Raw genomic sequence first — 19,898 nt, forward strand, 5'->3', positions numbered from 1 at the left:
TTTGTTCAGCATCTCCAGCTTAATTGCTTTCTTTTTGGATTTTTGTTAGATGGAATTACTCAATAACACCTTCACTCTGAAGGCCTTTAAAACAGTTAAAGCGGATCCGAGATGAAAAACTAAGTATAACAAGTAGCTTGTCTATATATCTAATCTAAAGTGTAGATAGTTTACACAGCAAATCTAGCTGCAAACAGCTTTAATAGAATATGATTATTTCTTCCTGTAATACAATGACAGCAGCCATGTTGTTTGTAAACATAAACAGAGGCAGGCTTATCTGCATCTTGTGCAAAAAAACAAAACCCCCTCTTCCTCCCCTCTGCCTCTGAAATCTCTGGCTAGCAATACCTCCCCCTCCTCCTGCCCAGACTGAGCTCCCATGAGCCCTTGCTACTGTCTGAAAGTGCCTTGCCTCTCTGAAAACTTGTGGGCGTCGCTTGTTTAGTTTATAGGGAAGCAGAGTATTAAAACAAAAACAAAGAAGTATTTGGCTTGAGGAATGCCCTATAAACAATAGGAAAGGAACACAATTATGCAATGTGTAAAAGTTTGTCTCGGATCCACTTTAATCTCTCATGTTAATTTTTTCCACCACTGCATTGAGATCTACATGTTCCCCAGATCCTTAAAGCGGAACGGTAAATACAATTTAAACACAGTGTTCCACTTACATGGGGCTTCTGCAAGCCCCCAGCAGCCGCCCTGTCCCGCGCCTGTCCTGCCCGAGCCGCCGTTCTCCCGCTGCCAGCTCCGTTCTGTTCCTAGACTTCAAAGTCGACACCAGCGCAGCCCTGCCAAGCGTATCCTTTCTTCGCGTTCCCCTCTGCAAAAGCGGGGGACGCAAAGAAAGGAAATGCGTGGCCAGAGCCGCGCAGGCACAGTGGCCCGACGGCAAAACCGAAACTAGCTGGCGGCGGGAGAACTGCGGCTCAGTCAGGACCGGCGCGGGACAGGACGGCTGCTGGGGGCTTAAGAAGGCCCAGGTAAGTGAAACAGTGTGCTTAAATTGTATTTACAGTTTCGCTTTAAGACAAGTTCAAATATCGAACGATGACAATTTAAAAGCTGTAATACAACTTTATAACCTATTATTCTTCTATGTCTGAAGAAGGTCAAAGGGCAGGTGCTAAAAGGAGAAAAAATTCCTTAAAAATCGTTACAGCTTTGATACAGTATGGCAATTACGCTTAGCCTGTCCTTTATAAAATTCTTGAAATGTTCTTACATCCTGGAACTGCTGTGAAAGATAAAATGTCAGGGCAGCACACAAATAGATTAAAACCTGGAGAATTATCAAGTTTTTTAAAAGGGTAGCAAAATGCTTTTTAGCAATAAAATATAGATCACATTTACAGTTTATGCAAGAAATTGCAGTTTAGAGCCTTAAAGAGAACCTGAACTGAAAATAAAAAGTCAAAATAACCATACCCAGGTCATACTTACCTCCTGTGTAGTCTACTCCTCAATCTCTTTCTCCTCTCCTGCGTCCCATTTGTCCACTGTGATCAAAGGAATTCCTCCATTTTAAAAATGGCCATTACCCCTAACAGCTTCCTGGTCAGCACACTGTTAAACTGTAATATCACCCACTGGAGCCACAGGGAAACTTGGACATTGCCTTGCACATTCAGTTGTAACTGACAGCTGCTGATGTATAACTGACAGCAACTGGTATATTTCAGTTCTGACAAAATATTGTCAGAACTGGAAGGGATCACTGTAAGGAGAAAATTGTGAGCTTCTGAGAGGAACTGACTGTGAGGATAGAATGTAATATTCATTTGCAGCTACGTCATGTGTTTATTTTAAATAATTTGACTCACTTCAGGTTCCCTTTAAAGGAGGCACAATTTTGTCAATTAAAATGATCTACCTGCAACTGTTCACAAGCCTGATCTGTGCAGGATCGCATCCTTCCCCCCCCCCCCCCCCCCCCAGTGCTTAACCGGCTCCGCAATTCGGGCCGTTTGTATTTGCTGCCCCGGAAGTAATATTAACATACAATGGCCATACTTCCCTGTTCCTTTACTTTGAACGCAGGGGGAAGTTGTTTTGCAATGCTTGCTTCTGTACATTCTTGTACGGCTGCGCACACGTAGTAGAGCGCCGGAGAAGGGTTTGAGCTTGCCTTAGTCACCTCCGCATCAGCCACCACCCATCAACACTCCCACTCCGTTCAGCCAACTCCCTTCAGCCGCCGCCTCGCCTCGTGCGCGCTCCCAGCACAGATTCTCCGTGCATGAGACGCGCAGGCAGGCGGAGGCTGAGACCTTATTGGATTATTTCATCAGGCTAGGCGGCGGGTGAAGGGAGTGGGCGTGTTTTAGGGCTGTGGCTGAAGCGGAGGGTTTGGCTTGCGAGTGACGAAGCAAGCTCAACCCCTCCTACGGCGGCTCAGTATGCGTGCGCATCCGTACGTGAACGTACGGATGCACGCTTTGGAAGCTCTCTGCACCAGCGTCCGCACAGTGCTAATAATTATACTGCGCCTCCGTTACCAATGTAGTTCCGGGTTGCTGAGGAGCCCAATCTCGATGTCGGGTCCCCGACCGGAGCTTACCACGGAAAATCGATACATTTCTCGGGGGGGAACAGAGGGGCCGATTCAGCTACAAAAAAGGTTAGTTACACGCAGGCATGCGTGTTTAACATTAGACACATTGGCTGATAACTCCTTTAAATCTATTCAAGAGATCACAATTACAAAATACATAATATAAGTAAATAAGCAACATAAGTGAAGGGCACAAAGACATCAAAAACAGAAAAAGTAAATAATACATCTGAAAACATAATCTTCGGGAAAAAAATGTAAATAGGAATAAATTAACTCTTGCACATTAGACCAGGAAAACACATAGTTTCCGAGAAAAACATTGGACCATATGCAATTCACCTTGTCTCTTGAGTTTTCTCCTAGGAGATAACTTTTCATCTTCTATGTAAAATTACTTTTGAGCACTTTGCAACGGAAAAAGTGCCAAAAAGTTAATTAAAAAGTACTATCAAAATTATGTTGAGTATTTTCTTGCTAGCTAGTAGCACAAAGGGTATTTTATTGACAAGTTTAACCACTTAAGCTCTCAGTAGTTTTCACTTTATGCATCCGAGCAATGTTCACCTCCCATTCATTCGCCTATAACTTTATCACTACTTATCACAATGAACTGATCTATATCTTGTTTTTTTTCCGCCACCAATTAGGCTTTCTTTGGGGGGTACATTTTGCTAAGAGCTACCTTACTGTAAATGCATTTTGACAGTAAGAATAAGAAAAAAACAAAAACAATTCATTATTTCTCAGTTTTCGGCCATTATAGTTTTAAAATAATACATGCCTCCATAATTAAAACCCACGTATTGTAATTGCCCATTTGTCATGGTTATTTCACCGTTTAAATTATGTCCCTATCACAATGTATGGCGACAATATTTTATTTGGAAATAAAAGAGCATTTTTCCCGTTTTGCATCCATCACTATTTACAAGCTTATAAAAAAATATATATAGAAATATTTCATCTTTACATAGATATTTAAATAGTTTAAACCCTTAGGTAAATATTTATGTGTTTTGTTTTTTTTTAAATTGTAATGTTTTTGTTTTTTTATTGAACATTTTATGTGGGTATTTTTGGGAGGGGGGGGTTAAGTAAATAGTGTTTTATTTAGGGAAAAGTGTGTGTAATGTAATTTTTTTTCCTTTTAGATGTAGTTTTACTCTTTGGCCACAAGATGGCAACCTCGAGTTTGTTTACATGACGTCACTCTAAGCGTACAATGCTTAGAGGGACATAGTCTCAGAAAAAGCGTAGCTTCCGAGAGAAGCTGTCGCTTTTTCAGCGGGGGAGAGGAATCAGTGATGGGGCACCATAGCCCGATACATTGATTCCTGGGCTACCGAATCCGCGGCCGCGGGAGCAGGGCTGTGGAGTCGGTCCAAAAATCCACCGACTCAGACTCCTCAGTTTAGGATTCCACCGACTCCGACTCCTCTAATTTGCATATTACAATTTTGTTGATTAAAAGTTTGTAACATGAAATTCGTCTCTTAACTGCCAACGCTTAGGAATTTTACAAGACAACTGAAGTGAGAAGGATATGTAGACTACTATATTTATTCCCTTTAGACTAAAACTAGTCCTTGGTAAGAGTACTTGTAAAAGGTACAAACCGGAACAAACAACATCTATCAGGCCCTAGGCAATGTAAGTGTGGGTACATGTAAGAATGATGTGCAGGTACTCTGCAGGGGAATAAGGAGATTGTAAACAGACAACACCTCTGTGTTCAATGTGCACAGCATTCTCAGTGGATTCCCTGCAGCTCTGTGGGGAGTGCATATGTAGAGTATACAGGATCTTCTCAAAAAATTAGCATATTGTGATAAAGTTCATTATTTTCTGTAATGTACTGATAAACATTAGACTTTCATATATTTTAGATTCAAATACACACAACTGAAGTACTTCAAGCCTTTTATTGTTTTAATATTGATGATTTTGGCATACAGTTCATGAAAACCCAAAATTCCTATCTCAAAAAATTAGCATATTTTATCCGACCAATAAAAGAAAGTGTTTTTAAAACAAAAAAAAGTCAACCTTCAAATAATTATGTTCAGTTATGCACTCAATACTTGGTCGGGAATCCTTTTGCAGAAATGACTGCTTCAATGCGGCGTGGCATGGCTTGAGTTTGAAAAGACATCACAGAAGACTGACTCAGCTATAATCATTCAATGCGGCGTGGCATGGAGGCAATCAGCCTGTGGCACTGCTCCGGTGTTATGGAGGCCCAGGATGCTTCGATAGCGGCCTTAAGCTCATCCAGAGTGTTGGGTCTTGCGTCTCTCAACTTTCTCTTCACAATATCCCACAGATTATCTATGGGGTTCAGGTCAGGAGAGTTGGCAGGCCAATTGAGCACAGTAATACCATGGTCAGTAAACCATTTACCAGTGGTTTTGGCACTGTGAGCAGATGCAAGGTCGTGCTGAAAAATGAAATCTTCATCTCCATAAAGCTTTTCAGCAGATGGAAGCATGAACCCACTTTTGAACCAGAAACAGCGGCAGAAGCGCCTGACCTGGGCTACAGAGAAGCAGCACTGGACTGTTGCTCAGTGGTCCAAAGTACTTTTTTCGGATGAAAGCAACTTTTACATGTCATTCAGAAAGCAAGGTGCCAGAGTCTGGAGGAAGACTGGGGAGAGGGAAATGCCAAAATGCCTGAAGTCCAGTGTCAAGTACCCACAGTCAGTGATGGTATGGGATGCCATGTCAGCTGCTGGTGTTGGTTCACTGTGTTTTATCAAGGGCAGGGTCAATGCAGCTAGCTATCAGGAGATTTTGGAGCACTTCATGCTTCCATCTGCTGAAAAGCTTTATGGAGATGAAGATTTCATTTTTCAGCACAACCTGGCACCTGCTCACAGTGCCAAAACCACTGGTAAATGGTTTACTGACCATGGTATTACTGTGCTCAATTGGCCTGCCAACTCTCCTGACCTGAACCCCATAGAGAATCTGTGGGATATTGTGAAGAGAAAGTTGAGAGAGGCAAGACCCAACACTCTGGATAAGCTTAAGGCCGCTATCGAAGCATCCTGGGCTTCCATAACACCTGAGCAGTGCCACAGGCTGATTGCCTCCATGCCACGCCGCATTGAAGCAGTCATTTCTGCAAAAGGATTCCCGACCAAGTATTGAGTGCATAACTGAACATAATTATATGAAGGTTGACTTTTTTTTGTTTTAAAAACACTTTCTTTTATTGGTCGGATGAAATATGCTAATTTTTTGAGATAGGAATTTTGGGTTTTCATGAGCTGTATGCCAAAATCATCAATATTAAAACAATAAAAGGCTTGAAGTACTTCAGTTGTGTGTATTTGAATCTAAAATATATGAAAGTCTATTGTTTATCAGTACATTACAGAAAATAATGAACTTTATCACAATATGCTAATTTTTTGAGAAGATCCTGTAGTACTACTGTGTAACAAAGTAAACCTGAGACAGATGAAATTAAAGTTTTATACATACCTGGGGCTTCCTCTCGCCGCCTTCAGGATAATCAGTCCCTTGTTGTCCTCCTCCACCACCTGGATCTTCTGCTATGAGTCCAGGTACTTGAGCCAGTCGGGCGTAGTGCGCATGCACACACTCCGCCGCCAGGAGCATACTACACCCGTGCAGCACTATTGCGCAGGTGCAGAATGTTCCTGGCTGTGGGAGCGGCATGCGGCCGGACAGCGATGACTGGCTGAATTACCAGGACTCATAGCAGAAGATCCGGGTGGTGGACGACAACGAGGGACTGATTAGCCTGAAGGGGGCTGGAGGAAGCCCCAAGTATGTATAAAACTTTACTTTTCATCCGTCTCAGTTACCCTTTATTTGTAGTCACCAAACCAAATTTTAACATATCAAATTATTTGATTTCATCAGCAAAGGGAGTGCATACATTTGCATAAACCAGCATCAATGCAGAATTATTTCCATCTCGTTGACCATCTCTATTAGTGACACGGCTACACATCAGGCTTTATTCTTACAGCATAGATGTTATTTAGTATATATAAGAGATTCCTGTGTACACATCATATATACAGTCACAATCAGATATGTATATCTGACCTTAAAAATACGGGGACTGCTTTATTGAAGCAGCACAAGCAACTAATTTTGATTGGTTTATTTCATTTTTGTGGACTAAGCACAGCTATTACTGTATATATACTGTATATATACATTATTTTTAATGACTATTATCTGAGAAATAGAACATTTTATCATATTTTCTATTTTAATTACAGTTACAAATTCATTAGGAGTCGGAGTCGGAGCATTTTTTCCCGACTCCGACTCCAGGCACCCAAAATTGCCCGACTCCACGACTCCACAGCCCTGCGCGGGAGCGTGCCTGTCCTCAACGTTTTTATACGTCAAGGAGGACAAAGTGGTTAAAAATATCACTTAGGAGAAAACTCAAGAGAAAAAGTTAATTGCATATGGGCCACTGTGTGTATTTATTGAGATTAGATTAATCTAATTAGGCCTTATCAGCAAGTAACCAACAAGTGTAAATCAGGACTGTCAGCTGTGTCTGCGAGGAGGTGTGGTTGTTCTGAGCTAATATGTAAACAATGGCTGTTAACTCTTTCTGTCCTCCCAGGATACAAGGAAGTAAACATTCCGGGTTTTTATAAGATTTATGTAAGTTGTAACAAAGAAATAGTTTTCTTTAAAGGTTATTATGCCGTTTTATTTGTTTTAGAGCAGAAAGAATGTTCGAAGTTTAGGACTGCTTTAAATATCTGGAGGGACTTTTAAAGGTACATATAGTGGCACTAATAGCTTACATTTAATTTTACTAAGCCATCTTAGGCCCAATTCCCACTACACGCGTTTCCGTCTGGATTTCGGCAACGTGTGCAGGAGGCAGACACACACGGCATCAGAAGTGCATGGACTGCACTGTCCGATGTTCACACTGCATGCGTTGCGGACCAGTGTGGTCCGCGAACGTATGCTGGATGCATTTTTTACCCAAATGCATGGCTGTCCCATTCACTACGGTGAATGGGAATCAGCCATGCAACGCATGCAAACGCAAATGGCGTGCGTTCGTACGCGTTGCTTTCTGTTTGCACGGCCATCTGTGTTTGGTAATGTGAACAGGGCCTTAATATTAAAAAAGTGCAGTTTTATCAGTTCTAATGAGGAACACAAAGTAAAACCCACCCAAAATTTTGAACAATCTGTACTTCAACTGGGTTTAAAAATATAACTCTTACTTTGTTTAACATCTTCAAAATTATACAACAGTGTCCCATCTGCACCGATAACACCTGAATACTATCCCTTCCTTTGAGTCCCCTACAGAATATTTTGAACTTTGTCTAAGGGGAGGTAAACAGATTTATGTCATTTTTTCAGTGTGAGAGAGCATTTGGTTTATGCTTGAGTATATGTGATCTATAGGTGTTGAACTCCAGTCCTTGAGAAATGTGCTCTTATTGATAAATCTCACCTTTCTTTATTCAGGCCCATCAATTAATTTGAGCTGCGCCAAAAATGTGTGAAGACCTCAGCCCCTGAGGACTAGAGTATGACATCTCTGTTTTAAGGAGAAGGGAATGGGGTGGAAAAAGTAAGGAATGGGAAGGAGGTAATATCACAGCAAGCCTGCCTTTCCTGCCTGAAAAGAAAAAGGTAATTTTTTTAAAGAATTGACTATGGGGACCAGATGGACTGACGAAAGGACAATACACAGAGGTATGTGGATCTAGCATAGACATACCTATGTGCTTACTTTAGGTAGCTTTGCCTCAGGTGTGGTGTGCTTTAATTTGAAAAAAAAAATTCAGATCTTTAAGCTACTTTGCATGAATCCATGTGTTTGCTGGGTGCTGTCACAGGGATGGGGGTTGGGATCAGACAAAATATTTTACTTATTGAATTATGAGAGCAGTTACATTACAGTGTACTTGCCCCATCATTTTGCTCTGCTTATCAAAGCCAAAATAAGACTGCAAAATTGGATTTCATTATTGTCTCTAGAATGGGATGCAAAATATGGAAAACATACAATCTGTCTAATGCACGTTATTGCTATTCTCCCAAAGCTCTTAATATAATGATCATTCCATAGAAACCAAGGCAATTACGAAGCATTTATCATTTATAAAAAAAAAAAAAGGCAAGAGTACAACATAAAAAAGAAACAGTTGATCATGTAAGGCCTGCAGTACAGTGAAGTACTGACAGCAAGGCTTTTAACAGAGTACATCAAAGCAACTATTATATGAAAATACAGTCATGTACACAACTATAGATTTTTTTTTTGCAAATATAAGAACAAATCAAATTCAAATGACAAAACAAGCAATTGTAAAAGCAAAACCACTGCGGTCCTGAAAAACTAAATGTAGAACAAATACATACATAAAGGAAAAAAAACGGCTGTGCTGGATATAAACAGACCAATAATTCAAACTTTTACAATTTAAATCTTACAGTTACAGTGGTGCTTGAATGCGTGTGAACACCTTTGAATTGTCAAATTTTGCATTTTTGTTATTGCTTACCGGTAATTATTATTATTCTATATTCACCATTTTTTGTACCATTTTACGGAGTACAATACTGACAACAGTGGAGATTAATACATTAGCAGTTCATAACTATACAATGGCAGAATCCACCAACACACACATACTTAAAAGGGAATCTTCACTGAGTGCAAAAAAAAAAAAAAAAAAAAAGTTTCACTTACCTGAAGACTGCAGACGTCCTGTGCCTGCTCCCCCATTCACCACTTATCCGGTCCCCCGCCATGGCTCAGTTCCATTTTCGATGAGCAATGGGCCTGCGCAGCTCTGGCAATGCGCATCCTCAATCGTACTCCAGTCCCTTTAGCAGTCTTGCGCCTGCGCAGTACGCGTGTGTACGTGCGTAGTACACATACTGTGCAGGTGCAAGACGGCCACAGGGTCAGGAGAGTGATCGAGGGCAGGCGCCACCATAGCCATGCAGGCGCACTGCTAAAAAAGAAACTGAGCCACGGCGGGGAACAGGATAATCGGTGAGTGAGGATGCCGGCACAGGACGTCGCCAGGGAGCTGGGGAAGTGAAACATTCTTTTTTGTACTCAGTTAAGGTTCCCTTTAAAGCATCCCTGAAGTATTCTAAAAATAAGATACTCAGTAGTAGGAGGGAATCTCTGTGACTTAATCTAGATAAGCGGAGGTCAATACATCACCAGCAGAAAATAAACTTTTAATCGCTTTTGTACAGTTTACCATTTTAACGATCAAAAGAGTGACTGAACATGGCAGAAAATTTTCATTGAGATGGAGGAGAGAGCATCTCCTCACAGCTGTGGAGCATGCTGCATCAATCAGTACAATGATACTGTACAGTACAGTACAAAAAATATATACCAACATCTTGATTACAAGTGGCGCAAGGTGGTATATTATTCATTGACATCTAACAAAGAAGTGATGTATTCCTTTCCAAATGGAGGCATTATCAACCCATGTATGGATAACCATAGAATAGGGTGTTTAAAAGGTATAAAAGACGAGGAAAAAAATTGAAATCTGTGATTTTATTATCAAAAAATAGACTTCACAACACGGGTATACAGAAGTGTTTTAGGGATCAAAAATATAGATGTTCTGAGAACTTCCCAAAATATATTTAGCCTTATCCAGCTGAACAAGGGTGACATGCGTCAGGGGAAGCACAGCCGCACTCATGCAGAGGAGAGTGGCCCGGATCTTCTAAGGGTTCCGGCACACGACGACAGGAGCGAGGAGGACTCGGGAAGCCTCTATAGGATCCAGAGGCTTCACTCTTATTAACCCTCCTGGCGGTTAATTGATTTTGCCAAATCGGCAGAAATACATTTTTTTTTTTGGTTTCATGTAAAGCTACCAGAGTGGTAGCTACATGTAACAACACTAGAGGGCACATGTGTCCCTCTAAAGTGATCGTCACCGGCATTCATAGCAAACAGGGGAAAGCGTATATAACGTCTTCCCCTGTTTAGCTTTTCCTGTCGCCATGGCGACGATCGAAATGACGTCAGCTGACGTCCTGACATCAGACGCCTCCGATCCAGCCCTTAGCGCTGCCCAAAAGTCATTGGTCCGGGCAGCGCAGGGCTCTGGCGGGGCCCTCTTCCGTCGCTGCGTGCGGGCGATCACCGCAGAGCAGTGGCGATCATGCTGTACGCGCAGCTAGCAAAGTGCTAGCTGCGCTTACAGCACTTTAAATGGAGCGAATCGCTTCACCAGGGGCTGAGATATCCTCCTGCGCGGCATAGCCCAAGCTCAGCTCGGGCTTACCGCCAGGAAGGTTAAGAATTTCCTTTTTGACCTGAACTTCGGCTCAGGTTTACTTTTCTCCTGGTGGACTCAAAGAGCTTGAGCTGCAGCCGGTAGGGTGCCCTCAGTAGGAAGTAGCACATGGACTCCTTGCTGAATAGTGGCTTACTGAATAGGAAGAACCGAGATTCGAACCCAGGTCTCCTATGTCAGAGGCAGAGCCTTTAACTATTATACTAGTCAAAAACCCAGAAAAATCAGAAAATCATGACTTCAGTGACACAAGCTTGTCTCACTTTACTGACTCACATTACAGATGTAACATGAATGCACAAATATAACATGCAGACTTTGTATTAAGAGAAAAACAATTCTACATACCTTTACAACAGGATTCAATAGGACTACTCCTGATTTCTTAGTGATAACTTGTTTAGTGGTATAGTGATGTTCTATAAGCTGAGGAATTGTTGGAAATCCAGTTCCTTCAAACCTATACTGATTCTGGAAGGAGGGGGAGAAACAGAAACATTTACAAAATGGAAATATTAACTTGCACAAAGCTTTCGTAAAGCACCAAAGTACCAATATATCATTTAAGACAAACATACTTGATCACAATTAAATGTATTCGTAAGTGTAGAGCTTGGTTCTCTAATGTAGATCTTGGGTTTGCATTATGCTGGAGCAGCACCATATACATGTCATATTATGCTGGAGCAACACCATGTACAAGAGATGCACTATTGCAAGGTCTAACGCTACAACAGAGAACAGGCTAACCCTTCATTCAAACAAACAGCAATGCAAGCCACTCTTCAGGAAAATGTATGAAGTCAGGTTTATTTGCAGCAGACTCATGGATGGGGTCGATGCGAATTGGCCCATAAAAACCCTGGAATCCTCAACCCAATCGATGCGGCACCGATCCCCGAGTGGGAATCAAGCCTAACTGATAGGCCACTTTACCTTATTTTTACTAGTCTCATCAGTTGTGTGTAAACTGTTTGACTCTAATGGAAGCTATACAAGACATAGCACAGAATAATCTAATTTCAGCTCATCAACATGGGTTTACTAAAGATAGATTTTGTCTCAACCAAACAAATCATGCAACTATTATTTGTTTTACGTGCTTAAAAGGGTTAATAAGCTTACTTTTATTTTTTCATGAAGTGCTATCACATTACTGAGGAAACATTATGTCTTTTGAGCTTCTAAGTGGATAAAACAGTTTTCAAAATGCAAAAAGAGCGGGAAGCTTTTGTGCGACAGCTACAGTGATTATAAGCAGCAGACACCTGTTTTAGTTCAATGCATAAGTATTTATTTGAGATAGATATGACCTAATTAGGCAAGAGGTTTGCTCCCAATACTAGCTGTACTGTGACCTGAGGAACGGGCACAGGTGATATTAGATCTGAAACAAAAACAGTCACAATACACATGAATAACCAGAGCATATATAAGAGTCACTAAACTAGACTGTCATGTAGCATGAAATATTTATATGTAATTCCTGCTTCTGAGCTAGTGATTAAGAGAGAGTAAAAGCAGGATATAACTGATGTTGTCATCACAAATGCTGGTGGAAAATAGCCTATTGCTATTAATCAAAAAGACGCTATCTAAGAAGGGAAATAAAACATCAGCAGAGATAAAAGATACTGTGAGGCTGACACTTTTCTACATGAAAGCCACCTTTTATGACCTCCTTGCATTCATCTGTGTTTATAAAGACAGGTCTCCTCAAACCCCTCACTTCTAGGACTTTGGGATAACTTCATATTTCTGCATCATTTTTTTTGTCAGGAAAGGAAAGCACTATGGTGTCTTGACAAAAATCAAAAACAAACAACAGCAACATCAACATTGTTTTTGAGATACTGTAAATGCAATACAATGCAATTTAAAGATGATAATAATGTGTTTTAACTTTTGTATAGTGTTTTTCTCTTGTTTGACTTCATATCGCTTGAGAGCTGCAGCCATTAACCACTTCGCCACCAAGGTAGCGTATATCTACGCCCCTTTTAACTTCATTTCCCCACCAGGGGCGTAGATATATATATATATATATATATATATATATATATATATATATATACGCACCCCCGTAGCTACCGCCGCTGACCGCGCTCCAGCTCGCTCGTGCACACGCTCCCGCGCCCGTGCACGCCGCTCGCCTGCAGATCAATGAACGGGAAAACTGTTCCCGTTCGTTGATCTAACTCCCCGCAGCAATGATCGGCATGCTTCCATGAGCAGCTGCTCGATCATTGTGAAAAAAAAAAGTTTCCCAGCCTCATTACACTTCCTGTAAGCGCACTACCTACGCTTACAGGATGCATTCACAAAAATGTACTGTGGCCATCTTGTGGCAAAATAGTAAAACTACATCCAAAACATTTTTCATATATAAATACATAGTTTTACATTATAAATTAACTCATTACCTCCCACACTTTTTTTGTAATTAACCTTAGGGACTGAACTCTTTAAATATTTATGTCAAGAGGGTATAGCACTGTTACTTTATAAACTATGGGCCTGTAATTAGGGATGGATGCAAAACTGAAAAAAATGCACCTTTATTTCCATATAAAATATTGGCACCAAACATTTTGATAGGAACATAATGTAAACGGTGTAATAACCGGGACATATGGGCAAATACATTTCATTGATTTTAATTACAGTCGCATGCATTATTTTAAAACTATAGTGGCCGAAAACTGAAAAATAATGATTTTTTCCCCAAATGTTTTCCTATTTTCCTATTAAAAGACATTTAGAATAAAATAATTCTTGGCATAATGTCCCACCTAAAGAAAGCCTAATTGGTGGAGAAAAAAAAACCAAGATATAGTTCATTTCATTGCGATAAGTAATGAAAGTTATAGACGAATGAATGGAAGGAGCGCTGAAAGGAGAAAATTGCTCGGATGCTGAAGGGGTAAAACCCCTCAGTTGTGAAGTGGTTAAGGGCGCACTCCCAAAGCCACCCTGCAGTGTAGCAATACAATGTAAATTGAAGTGTATCTATGAAGAATTTACAAATGTAATTTCAATCAATATTATGATCGAAACACTGAACTGCAACGTTGGTTTTTGGACAGTCAATTATAATGTCAATTGTAAGCAAAATGTAGTGCATTAACAGCTTTATGAAGTTTTGCCTAAGGACTCCTTATTGCATAGGTACTGGCTTCTGCCAGGATTTAAACCCTTAACCAGTATGGGTAAATTGTAAATTACATTGATTATCATTCAGGGATGTCATAAAGGCATCAAAGAGTCGGATCTACACTCCAGATGACCAAAATGTTGTCTATAAATCTCCCGTACCACGCAACACAGTCCTGAAGGCGTCACCCGCCCCCAAAGATGTGGAACTCCTCCCACCATCCCCTGTTCTCTTCAATTTGTGGGTTGCACCACTAGACCCCTGAGAGCTAGAATATCAGAACATTATGTAGGGGCATCTTGGTGTACCAGAAATATCGTACTGTGCATAGGGGTGATATGTCCGGCTTTTTGTTTCAGGGGGGTCTTTTTACCCAGGAGAGGAGGTGATCTACTAGCAGTAATCCGTAAAAGAGAAGCATTGTGGATATTTCGCCTAGGAACCAGAGCTCCTGAAGGACTTAATGCGAGGTGGGATTTAGCTCTGACAGGCTAATTTGGTGTTAACTTATGGATTTTCTCTGTTTAACTTCATTTAGGGGCTCACATGTTCGGGCATCTGAATGTATTCATATGTATTCTATTATGTCTGTCCGTTCTCCCACTTTTGTTTGAAATTGGCTATAAGGGGGAATTTTGTACATGTTGTCAATTGATAGGTTCCTCATAGCTTTTGTACTGTTCTTTTCCTTTTTGGTTTTATGCATTAATAGATTTCATATTGGTTTTAACATTACGTATGTCCATTTATGTATGTGCAGGCGTTGGAGCTTGGTACCTGTCTTGTTGTCCCCTCCTATGTGAGGGGTGGTCCATGGCTCACCCTGGTTTGTCTCTACTTATAAAACCTGATGTAGAGAGCTGTGTAATTTAGCTATGATTAAGGGTTGAATGGCCCGAAACATGTCAGCTTTGTACTTTTTATTGCTTTGAGGATATGTCCTGAATACAGCATTTTTGGTGAGACATTGTTACGGACATTGTTACGGACCTTCTTTTCCTTTTTGAGTTCTATTGGGCCTGGCAGCCAAGGGTCCAGCACTGTCTCTTATAAGTACAGTGGAGCTGTGATTTTCCCATTTTTTACTGTGTTGTTCAGATCACGTGCATTGTGTAGTGCCACAAAAGACAGTGGAAAAATAGTCACGGAAATGAGATATTGTACGGTGTTAGCAAGTCCTTGGAGTTTCGAATAAGGGTATTACCATCTTTTGGCTAACTAATAGATAGTATTATCCCAATAGGAATGCCGGTTTTAGACAATGTACCCATCTAATTTTCTATGGTTAGACATTTAATACTTAAAAGGAATTGGTGAAACTTTGCTTTTGTGTTGGCCATTTGTAAACCACCAATTTTGCAAGACATGCCGTATGCTTTCATTTTAACTGTAAAAAATAGAAAAAAATGACTTTTTCCAAAGAATAAAATGTCCTCATGCAGTTTAAGGCCTAGTTCACATTGCACAGTTGAGTTGCGGAATAATTCTACATGTCAACTCACTGCCCATACAATTCTATGGGTCTGTTTACAGTACTGCACGTTATCTTAACTCAATGCATCCAGGCTTCGTAGTCTATATGCCCAGTCTCCATTGCAGTTCACACTCATAACGCATGTATAATGCAACTGACCACTGTGAATCCAGCCTAAGCCATCAATGGTCAGATTGAAAGGTTTCCAAGGAATCAGTGAAAATAAAGAACTCATTGGCCAATAGCAGCCAATACTGACAAATTTTACAATACAGTATCTAAGCCTAGCTTAATACAAATGTGGGGAGCTCAAGGGTATTTCTCTTATTTATATAAAATTGAACAAAATGGTCCACATATTTATCAGCTATAAAAGATTCACATAAGGTAAAACAATAAGATGACATATAGAGGGTACAAAGGGACACACAGTTGAAATTTAAAAAATTATAGTATCATGCAACAGTTAATTTATTTCAGTAATCCAACTTAAAAGGTGAAACTTATACATGAAATAGGAACCCTTAGCAGGTGTTTTGGATTAATAAAATGATTAGAGCCTGACACTTTGAGCTTAGAATATTGAATATTTTCACAATATTCTAATGGCCTGAGATTTTGGTTTTGAGGTTTTCATAAGCTATAAACCATAATCAAAATGATAACAAATGAAGGCTTGAAATATCTTGCTTTGCATGTAATCAGTCTATTTCGTATATTAGTTTCACCTTTGAAGTTGAACTACTGAAATAAATAAACTTTTGCACGACATTCTAATCCTTCAAGCTTCACCTGCATAATGATACAATATATACAGTAGCTTGCAAGGATTTTATTTTCTATTGAAGTCACTGTCCATGCCTAAAATGCAGCCAACACATTTTGCTGCAGATAAAATGGCGGCATATTCTAATTCTGGCTTTCACGGCTGCCGGTACGCCAGGTCATTAATCCAATAAGCACACAAAGAGCAATAAATGTGCTTTTATTAGTTTGTTAAAGTGATAAAACTTATTTTCCTTATGTTGCAGTATGCATTCCCACTGTGCAAATTTCCTTTCAACTAAACAGATGTGATGAATAAAAACCTACAGAGGTTGCACCGCTTCCTTATTAAAAGACTTTCACTTTAAAAGGAAAAAAAAAAGAAGAATAACTCCATGATGCATTAGATCAGTGTTTCTCAACATTTTATTGGTATGTACCCCCTTTAAAACCCGTGTACTCACCAAGTACCCCCAAGCATAGTAACTATTATGACAAGTACCCCTTAACAAATATATATTGAATCGTAGTGCATGATAATGGTTCTAAACAACTTCCAATTATTTACAATTGCTTTTAATTAGCTAAAATATTAATTTGGTGTTGTTTAAATAAGATTTATAATTTTCTAAAACTCTAAATTGGTTATTCATGGTTAAGTGTATCAAGCCCGAGTACCCCCTGGAACCATCAGTAGTACCCCCTGGGGTACGCGTACCGCATGTTGAGAACCTAGGCATTAGATAAAAGAACTCTCTGAAGCCATCATTTCTCTGTTTTTCATTTGATAAAAAAAAAATTAAAAAAAAATTGTTTAAAATTCAGTTTTTCCTGTATAAAGACTTATCGTGGCTTGAATTTGAACAATTTTTTAGTGAGCTTGTTTATCTCAGTCAGCTTCATTATCAGTGAACAATCTTCTCATTCTATGGTCTTTGGAGCGATCACTCAAGTTACGTACGGGGAAATTAATCAGGGCAGCTGCTCAGAAAGCATGGGGAATATTTGTTGTTTTTTGTTTGTTTTTTATAATACCTTTTCAAAAAGTAAAAGCAAAAACTTTTCAAAAACTAAAAGCTGTCACATTACGCACAATCCAATGAAATGTCATGGAGTTTTTCTTTAATATAAACTAACAGAAAGATAATAGCACAAACACAATAAGAGGTTTGCCAACGTACATCAGCATACTGAATGATAAAATGCCTCCGCTGTGAATCTGAAAACACAGAAAGGACATATTCACCGGGTTTCCCATGGCTCTCCCGAACCAAGAAGTCTCCCTGTTGTTTTAGCAGCTCTTGTGCTTCTATTCGAGGAATTGCACCATGATACCAATCTTGCTCTGACAAAGGCTTCTCACTAGTGGAAATCACATCAAAGAACTAAAGGGGGGAAAAAAAAGGCGTTCATTACAAAAAAAAAAGTTGACAAAATCAGTTACCAAGATTTTCAGAAAATGTACAAAACAAACAGAATACAAACAGAGTTAAGATTTAAGGGCGCATAATTATTACTAAATATGGTAACATTTAAAGAGGACCTTTAATGACTCATAACAGAACATGAAAAATGATTTAGTAAACCCATTTTTACATTAATTATCCTGGTTTTAGTATTGGCTTCTTATATCTATATAATGCTGTATATTGGTATGTAAATCCGCCCTAGCAGTGATTTTTCACTTGGGTTTTGACGCCTTCTGCCCCAGAGCACATCTCCAGCGGTTAACCTACTTCCTGGGTGGTGTCAGCGTACATCCTAGCTGATGCCACCCGGAGGTAAGTTAACCACTGGAGACGTGATGCCCTGTATCCACGGCTGGAGAGCTAGACTCTGTTAGCGGTTGCCAGTATTTGGAATAAAAGCAGCTTCTTCACGCAACGAGAGGACTACAGAGTGTTTCACTATATGGGAATTTGCAAGTGGCTAGTCAGTAAGTATAATCATGAGGACAGTACTGAGCTCTATGTGCGGATTTGAATTTGCTTTTAGGATTTCCTCCCCATCACTACTAGGTTTATTGTGGAGTGAGAAAGATCTGATTATATGCAAGCTGACAAGTGGCTAAGCTGTTGAGTGCACCCACAAAGGGAGTCTGACTTTCTTCTCCTTTGTTGGTGATGGAACATCTCGCTGGAGTGCAGCACTTACTGGAAATTGTGTTTTAATGCAGACAATACATAGCACTATGTGCGGATTATAATTTATTCCTCAGAGTATCTCATCTTGTTACCATAATCGAGAAGCGAGGAGAAAAAGGAGCACAGCTCAGCTATAATATACTGTTGGTTTATCGAATTGGAGTGACTTCAAATTGTGCTAAGATCCCCTGATAATCTCTGTCTAACTTTGGTCTGTTGGAGTGCAACTTTCTGTTTGGTATTTTATTTGGCAATTTTAGTTTTTCATGCGGTAACAGCCTAAAAGCCTAGACACTTCACAAAATGTTCGCTAAAATCACTTGCTTTCTCCTTTACTGCATTTTGTAATACTTTGTGAATTGAAGCCAAGGTATTTAAAAGTGCCCAACATCCCGCATCTGCTATTTTAGTGCTTGCACGAATTGCCAGTGGGACTAGTCAGCAAATTCAAACCCACTGAGGCGTTGTACCCACCAGTAGAGTTTTTCTTTTGCATGCATCTGCTCTTTGCCATAAACAAATGCATTTCCTCGCAATTCTATTAGATCGTTCCCTTCCAGTGCACTGTAATGCGGTGTGTTTTATAAAAACATACTGCTGTATGCATTTCTGTGCACTAAAAATGCAATTTTATTTGATTTGCCTGTAATTAAGATTTCTCAAAAGATCCGATCCGTCGGTATCGACGCAATGTTAGGCAACGTTCACGATTGTGCACCTGTACCCACCTTGCAACAGTCGTCGGGAAAATCGCCAGTTGGGTACGCCGCTTAAGTCTGAGGCCTTAAGCAGGAATCTTAACTGCAGAAACTCCATCTCACAGAGAAAGCACTCTGCTTACTAATCCATCAGATGATATATTTAAAACTATGTCTAGAATTAGGTACTACTCTCTAGGGAGATTTATGAATTAAGCTGCCCTGCTATAGTAAATCCATCTCATACTCCTCCTGTTTTGCATTCTTCACTGCTTAAAAGAACTAATAAATTATTCACCCATTTTTTTAGGCTAACAAGATATACAAAAACAAACACTTTGAAAACTGGTACTCAATATGCAACATTTTTTTAGCTGAAAAAGACAAGTCACACCAAACAAACAGGTGTCATCTGACATTTTCTCACCGTTTAAGGTGAAACTCCACTGTAACTGAAAACTGGAACTAATGTACATCATCAAATCTCAACAATTTTTGTAAGTAAAGGTTATTAAAAAGAATCTTAACATAAAAAATTATGAATATCTAAGATTGACCGAGGCCAAAATTCTCTGCAGGCCTAGAATGTATACTCTGACTTTGGAGTATAGATTGCCTAAAAATGTCCTTTCTAGCTGCGGCAAGAATTAGTGACACAGATTCTAGAGTTAGATATTCATATCTAATACCCTCAGAGAAAAGTGCAGAGATGATGATGATGGACGGAGTCTACTGCTTAGGATGTCTCAATAATGCAGTAATCTGTACTTCCACTCCTGCAGTCCCTCC

At 39.9% G+C, this 19,898-nt stretch overlaps 1 protein-coding gene across 1 annotated transcript in view; it reads right to left on the reverse strand.

Moving 5' to 3' along the window:
* The window catches only part of FER (FER tyrosine kinase), a 294,362-nt gene that overhangs the window by 130,658 nt on the left and 143,806 nt on the right, over positions 1 to 19,898 (reverse strand). The window contains exons 13-14 of the mRNA XM_068247417.1: positions 17,449 to 17,652; positions 11,223 to 11,345 (exon numbers count right to left, since the gene is read on the reverse strand). Of these exons, the coding sequence (XP_068103518.1) occupies positions 11,223 to 11,345; positions 17,449 to 17,652 (327 nt within the window). The remainder of the gene's footprint in view (positions 1 to 11,222; positions 11,346 to 17,448; positions 17,653 to 19,898) is intronic.

The sequence above is a fragment of the Hyperolius riggenbachi genome, chromosome 1 (genome assembly GCF_040937935.1).
Source record: "Hyperolius riggenbachi isolate aHypRig1 chromosome 1, aHypRig1.pri, whole genome shotgun sequence".
In the NCBI taxonomy this organism is placed as follows: domain Eukaryota; kingdom Metazoa; phylum Chordata; class Amphibia; order Anura; family Hyperoliidae; genus Hyperolius; species Hyperolius riggenbachi.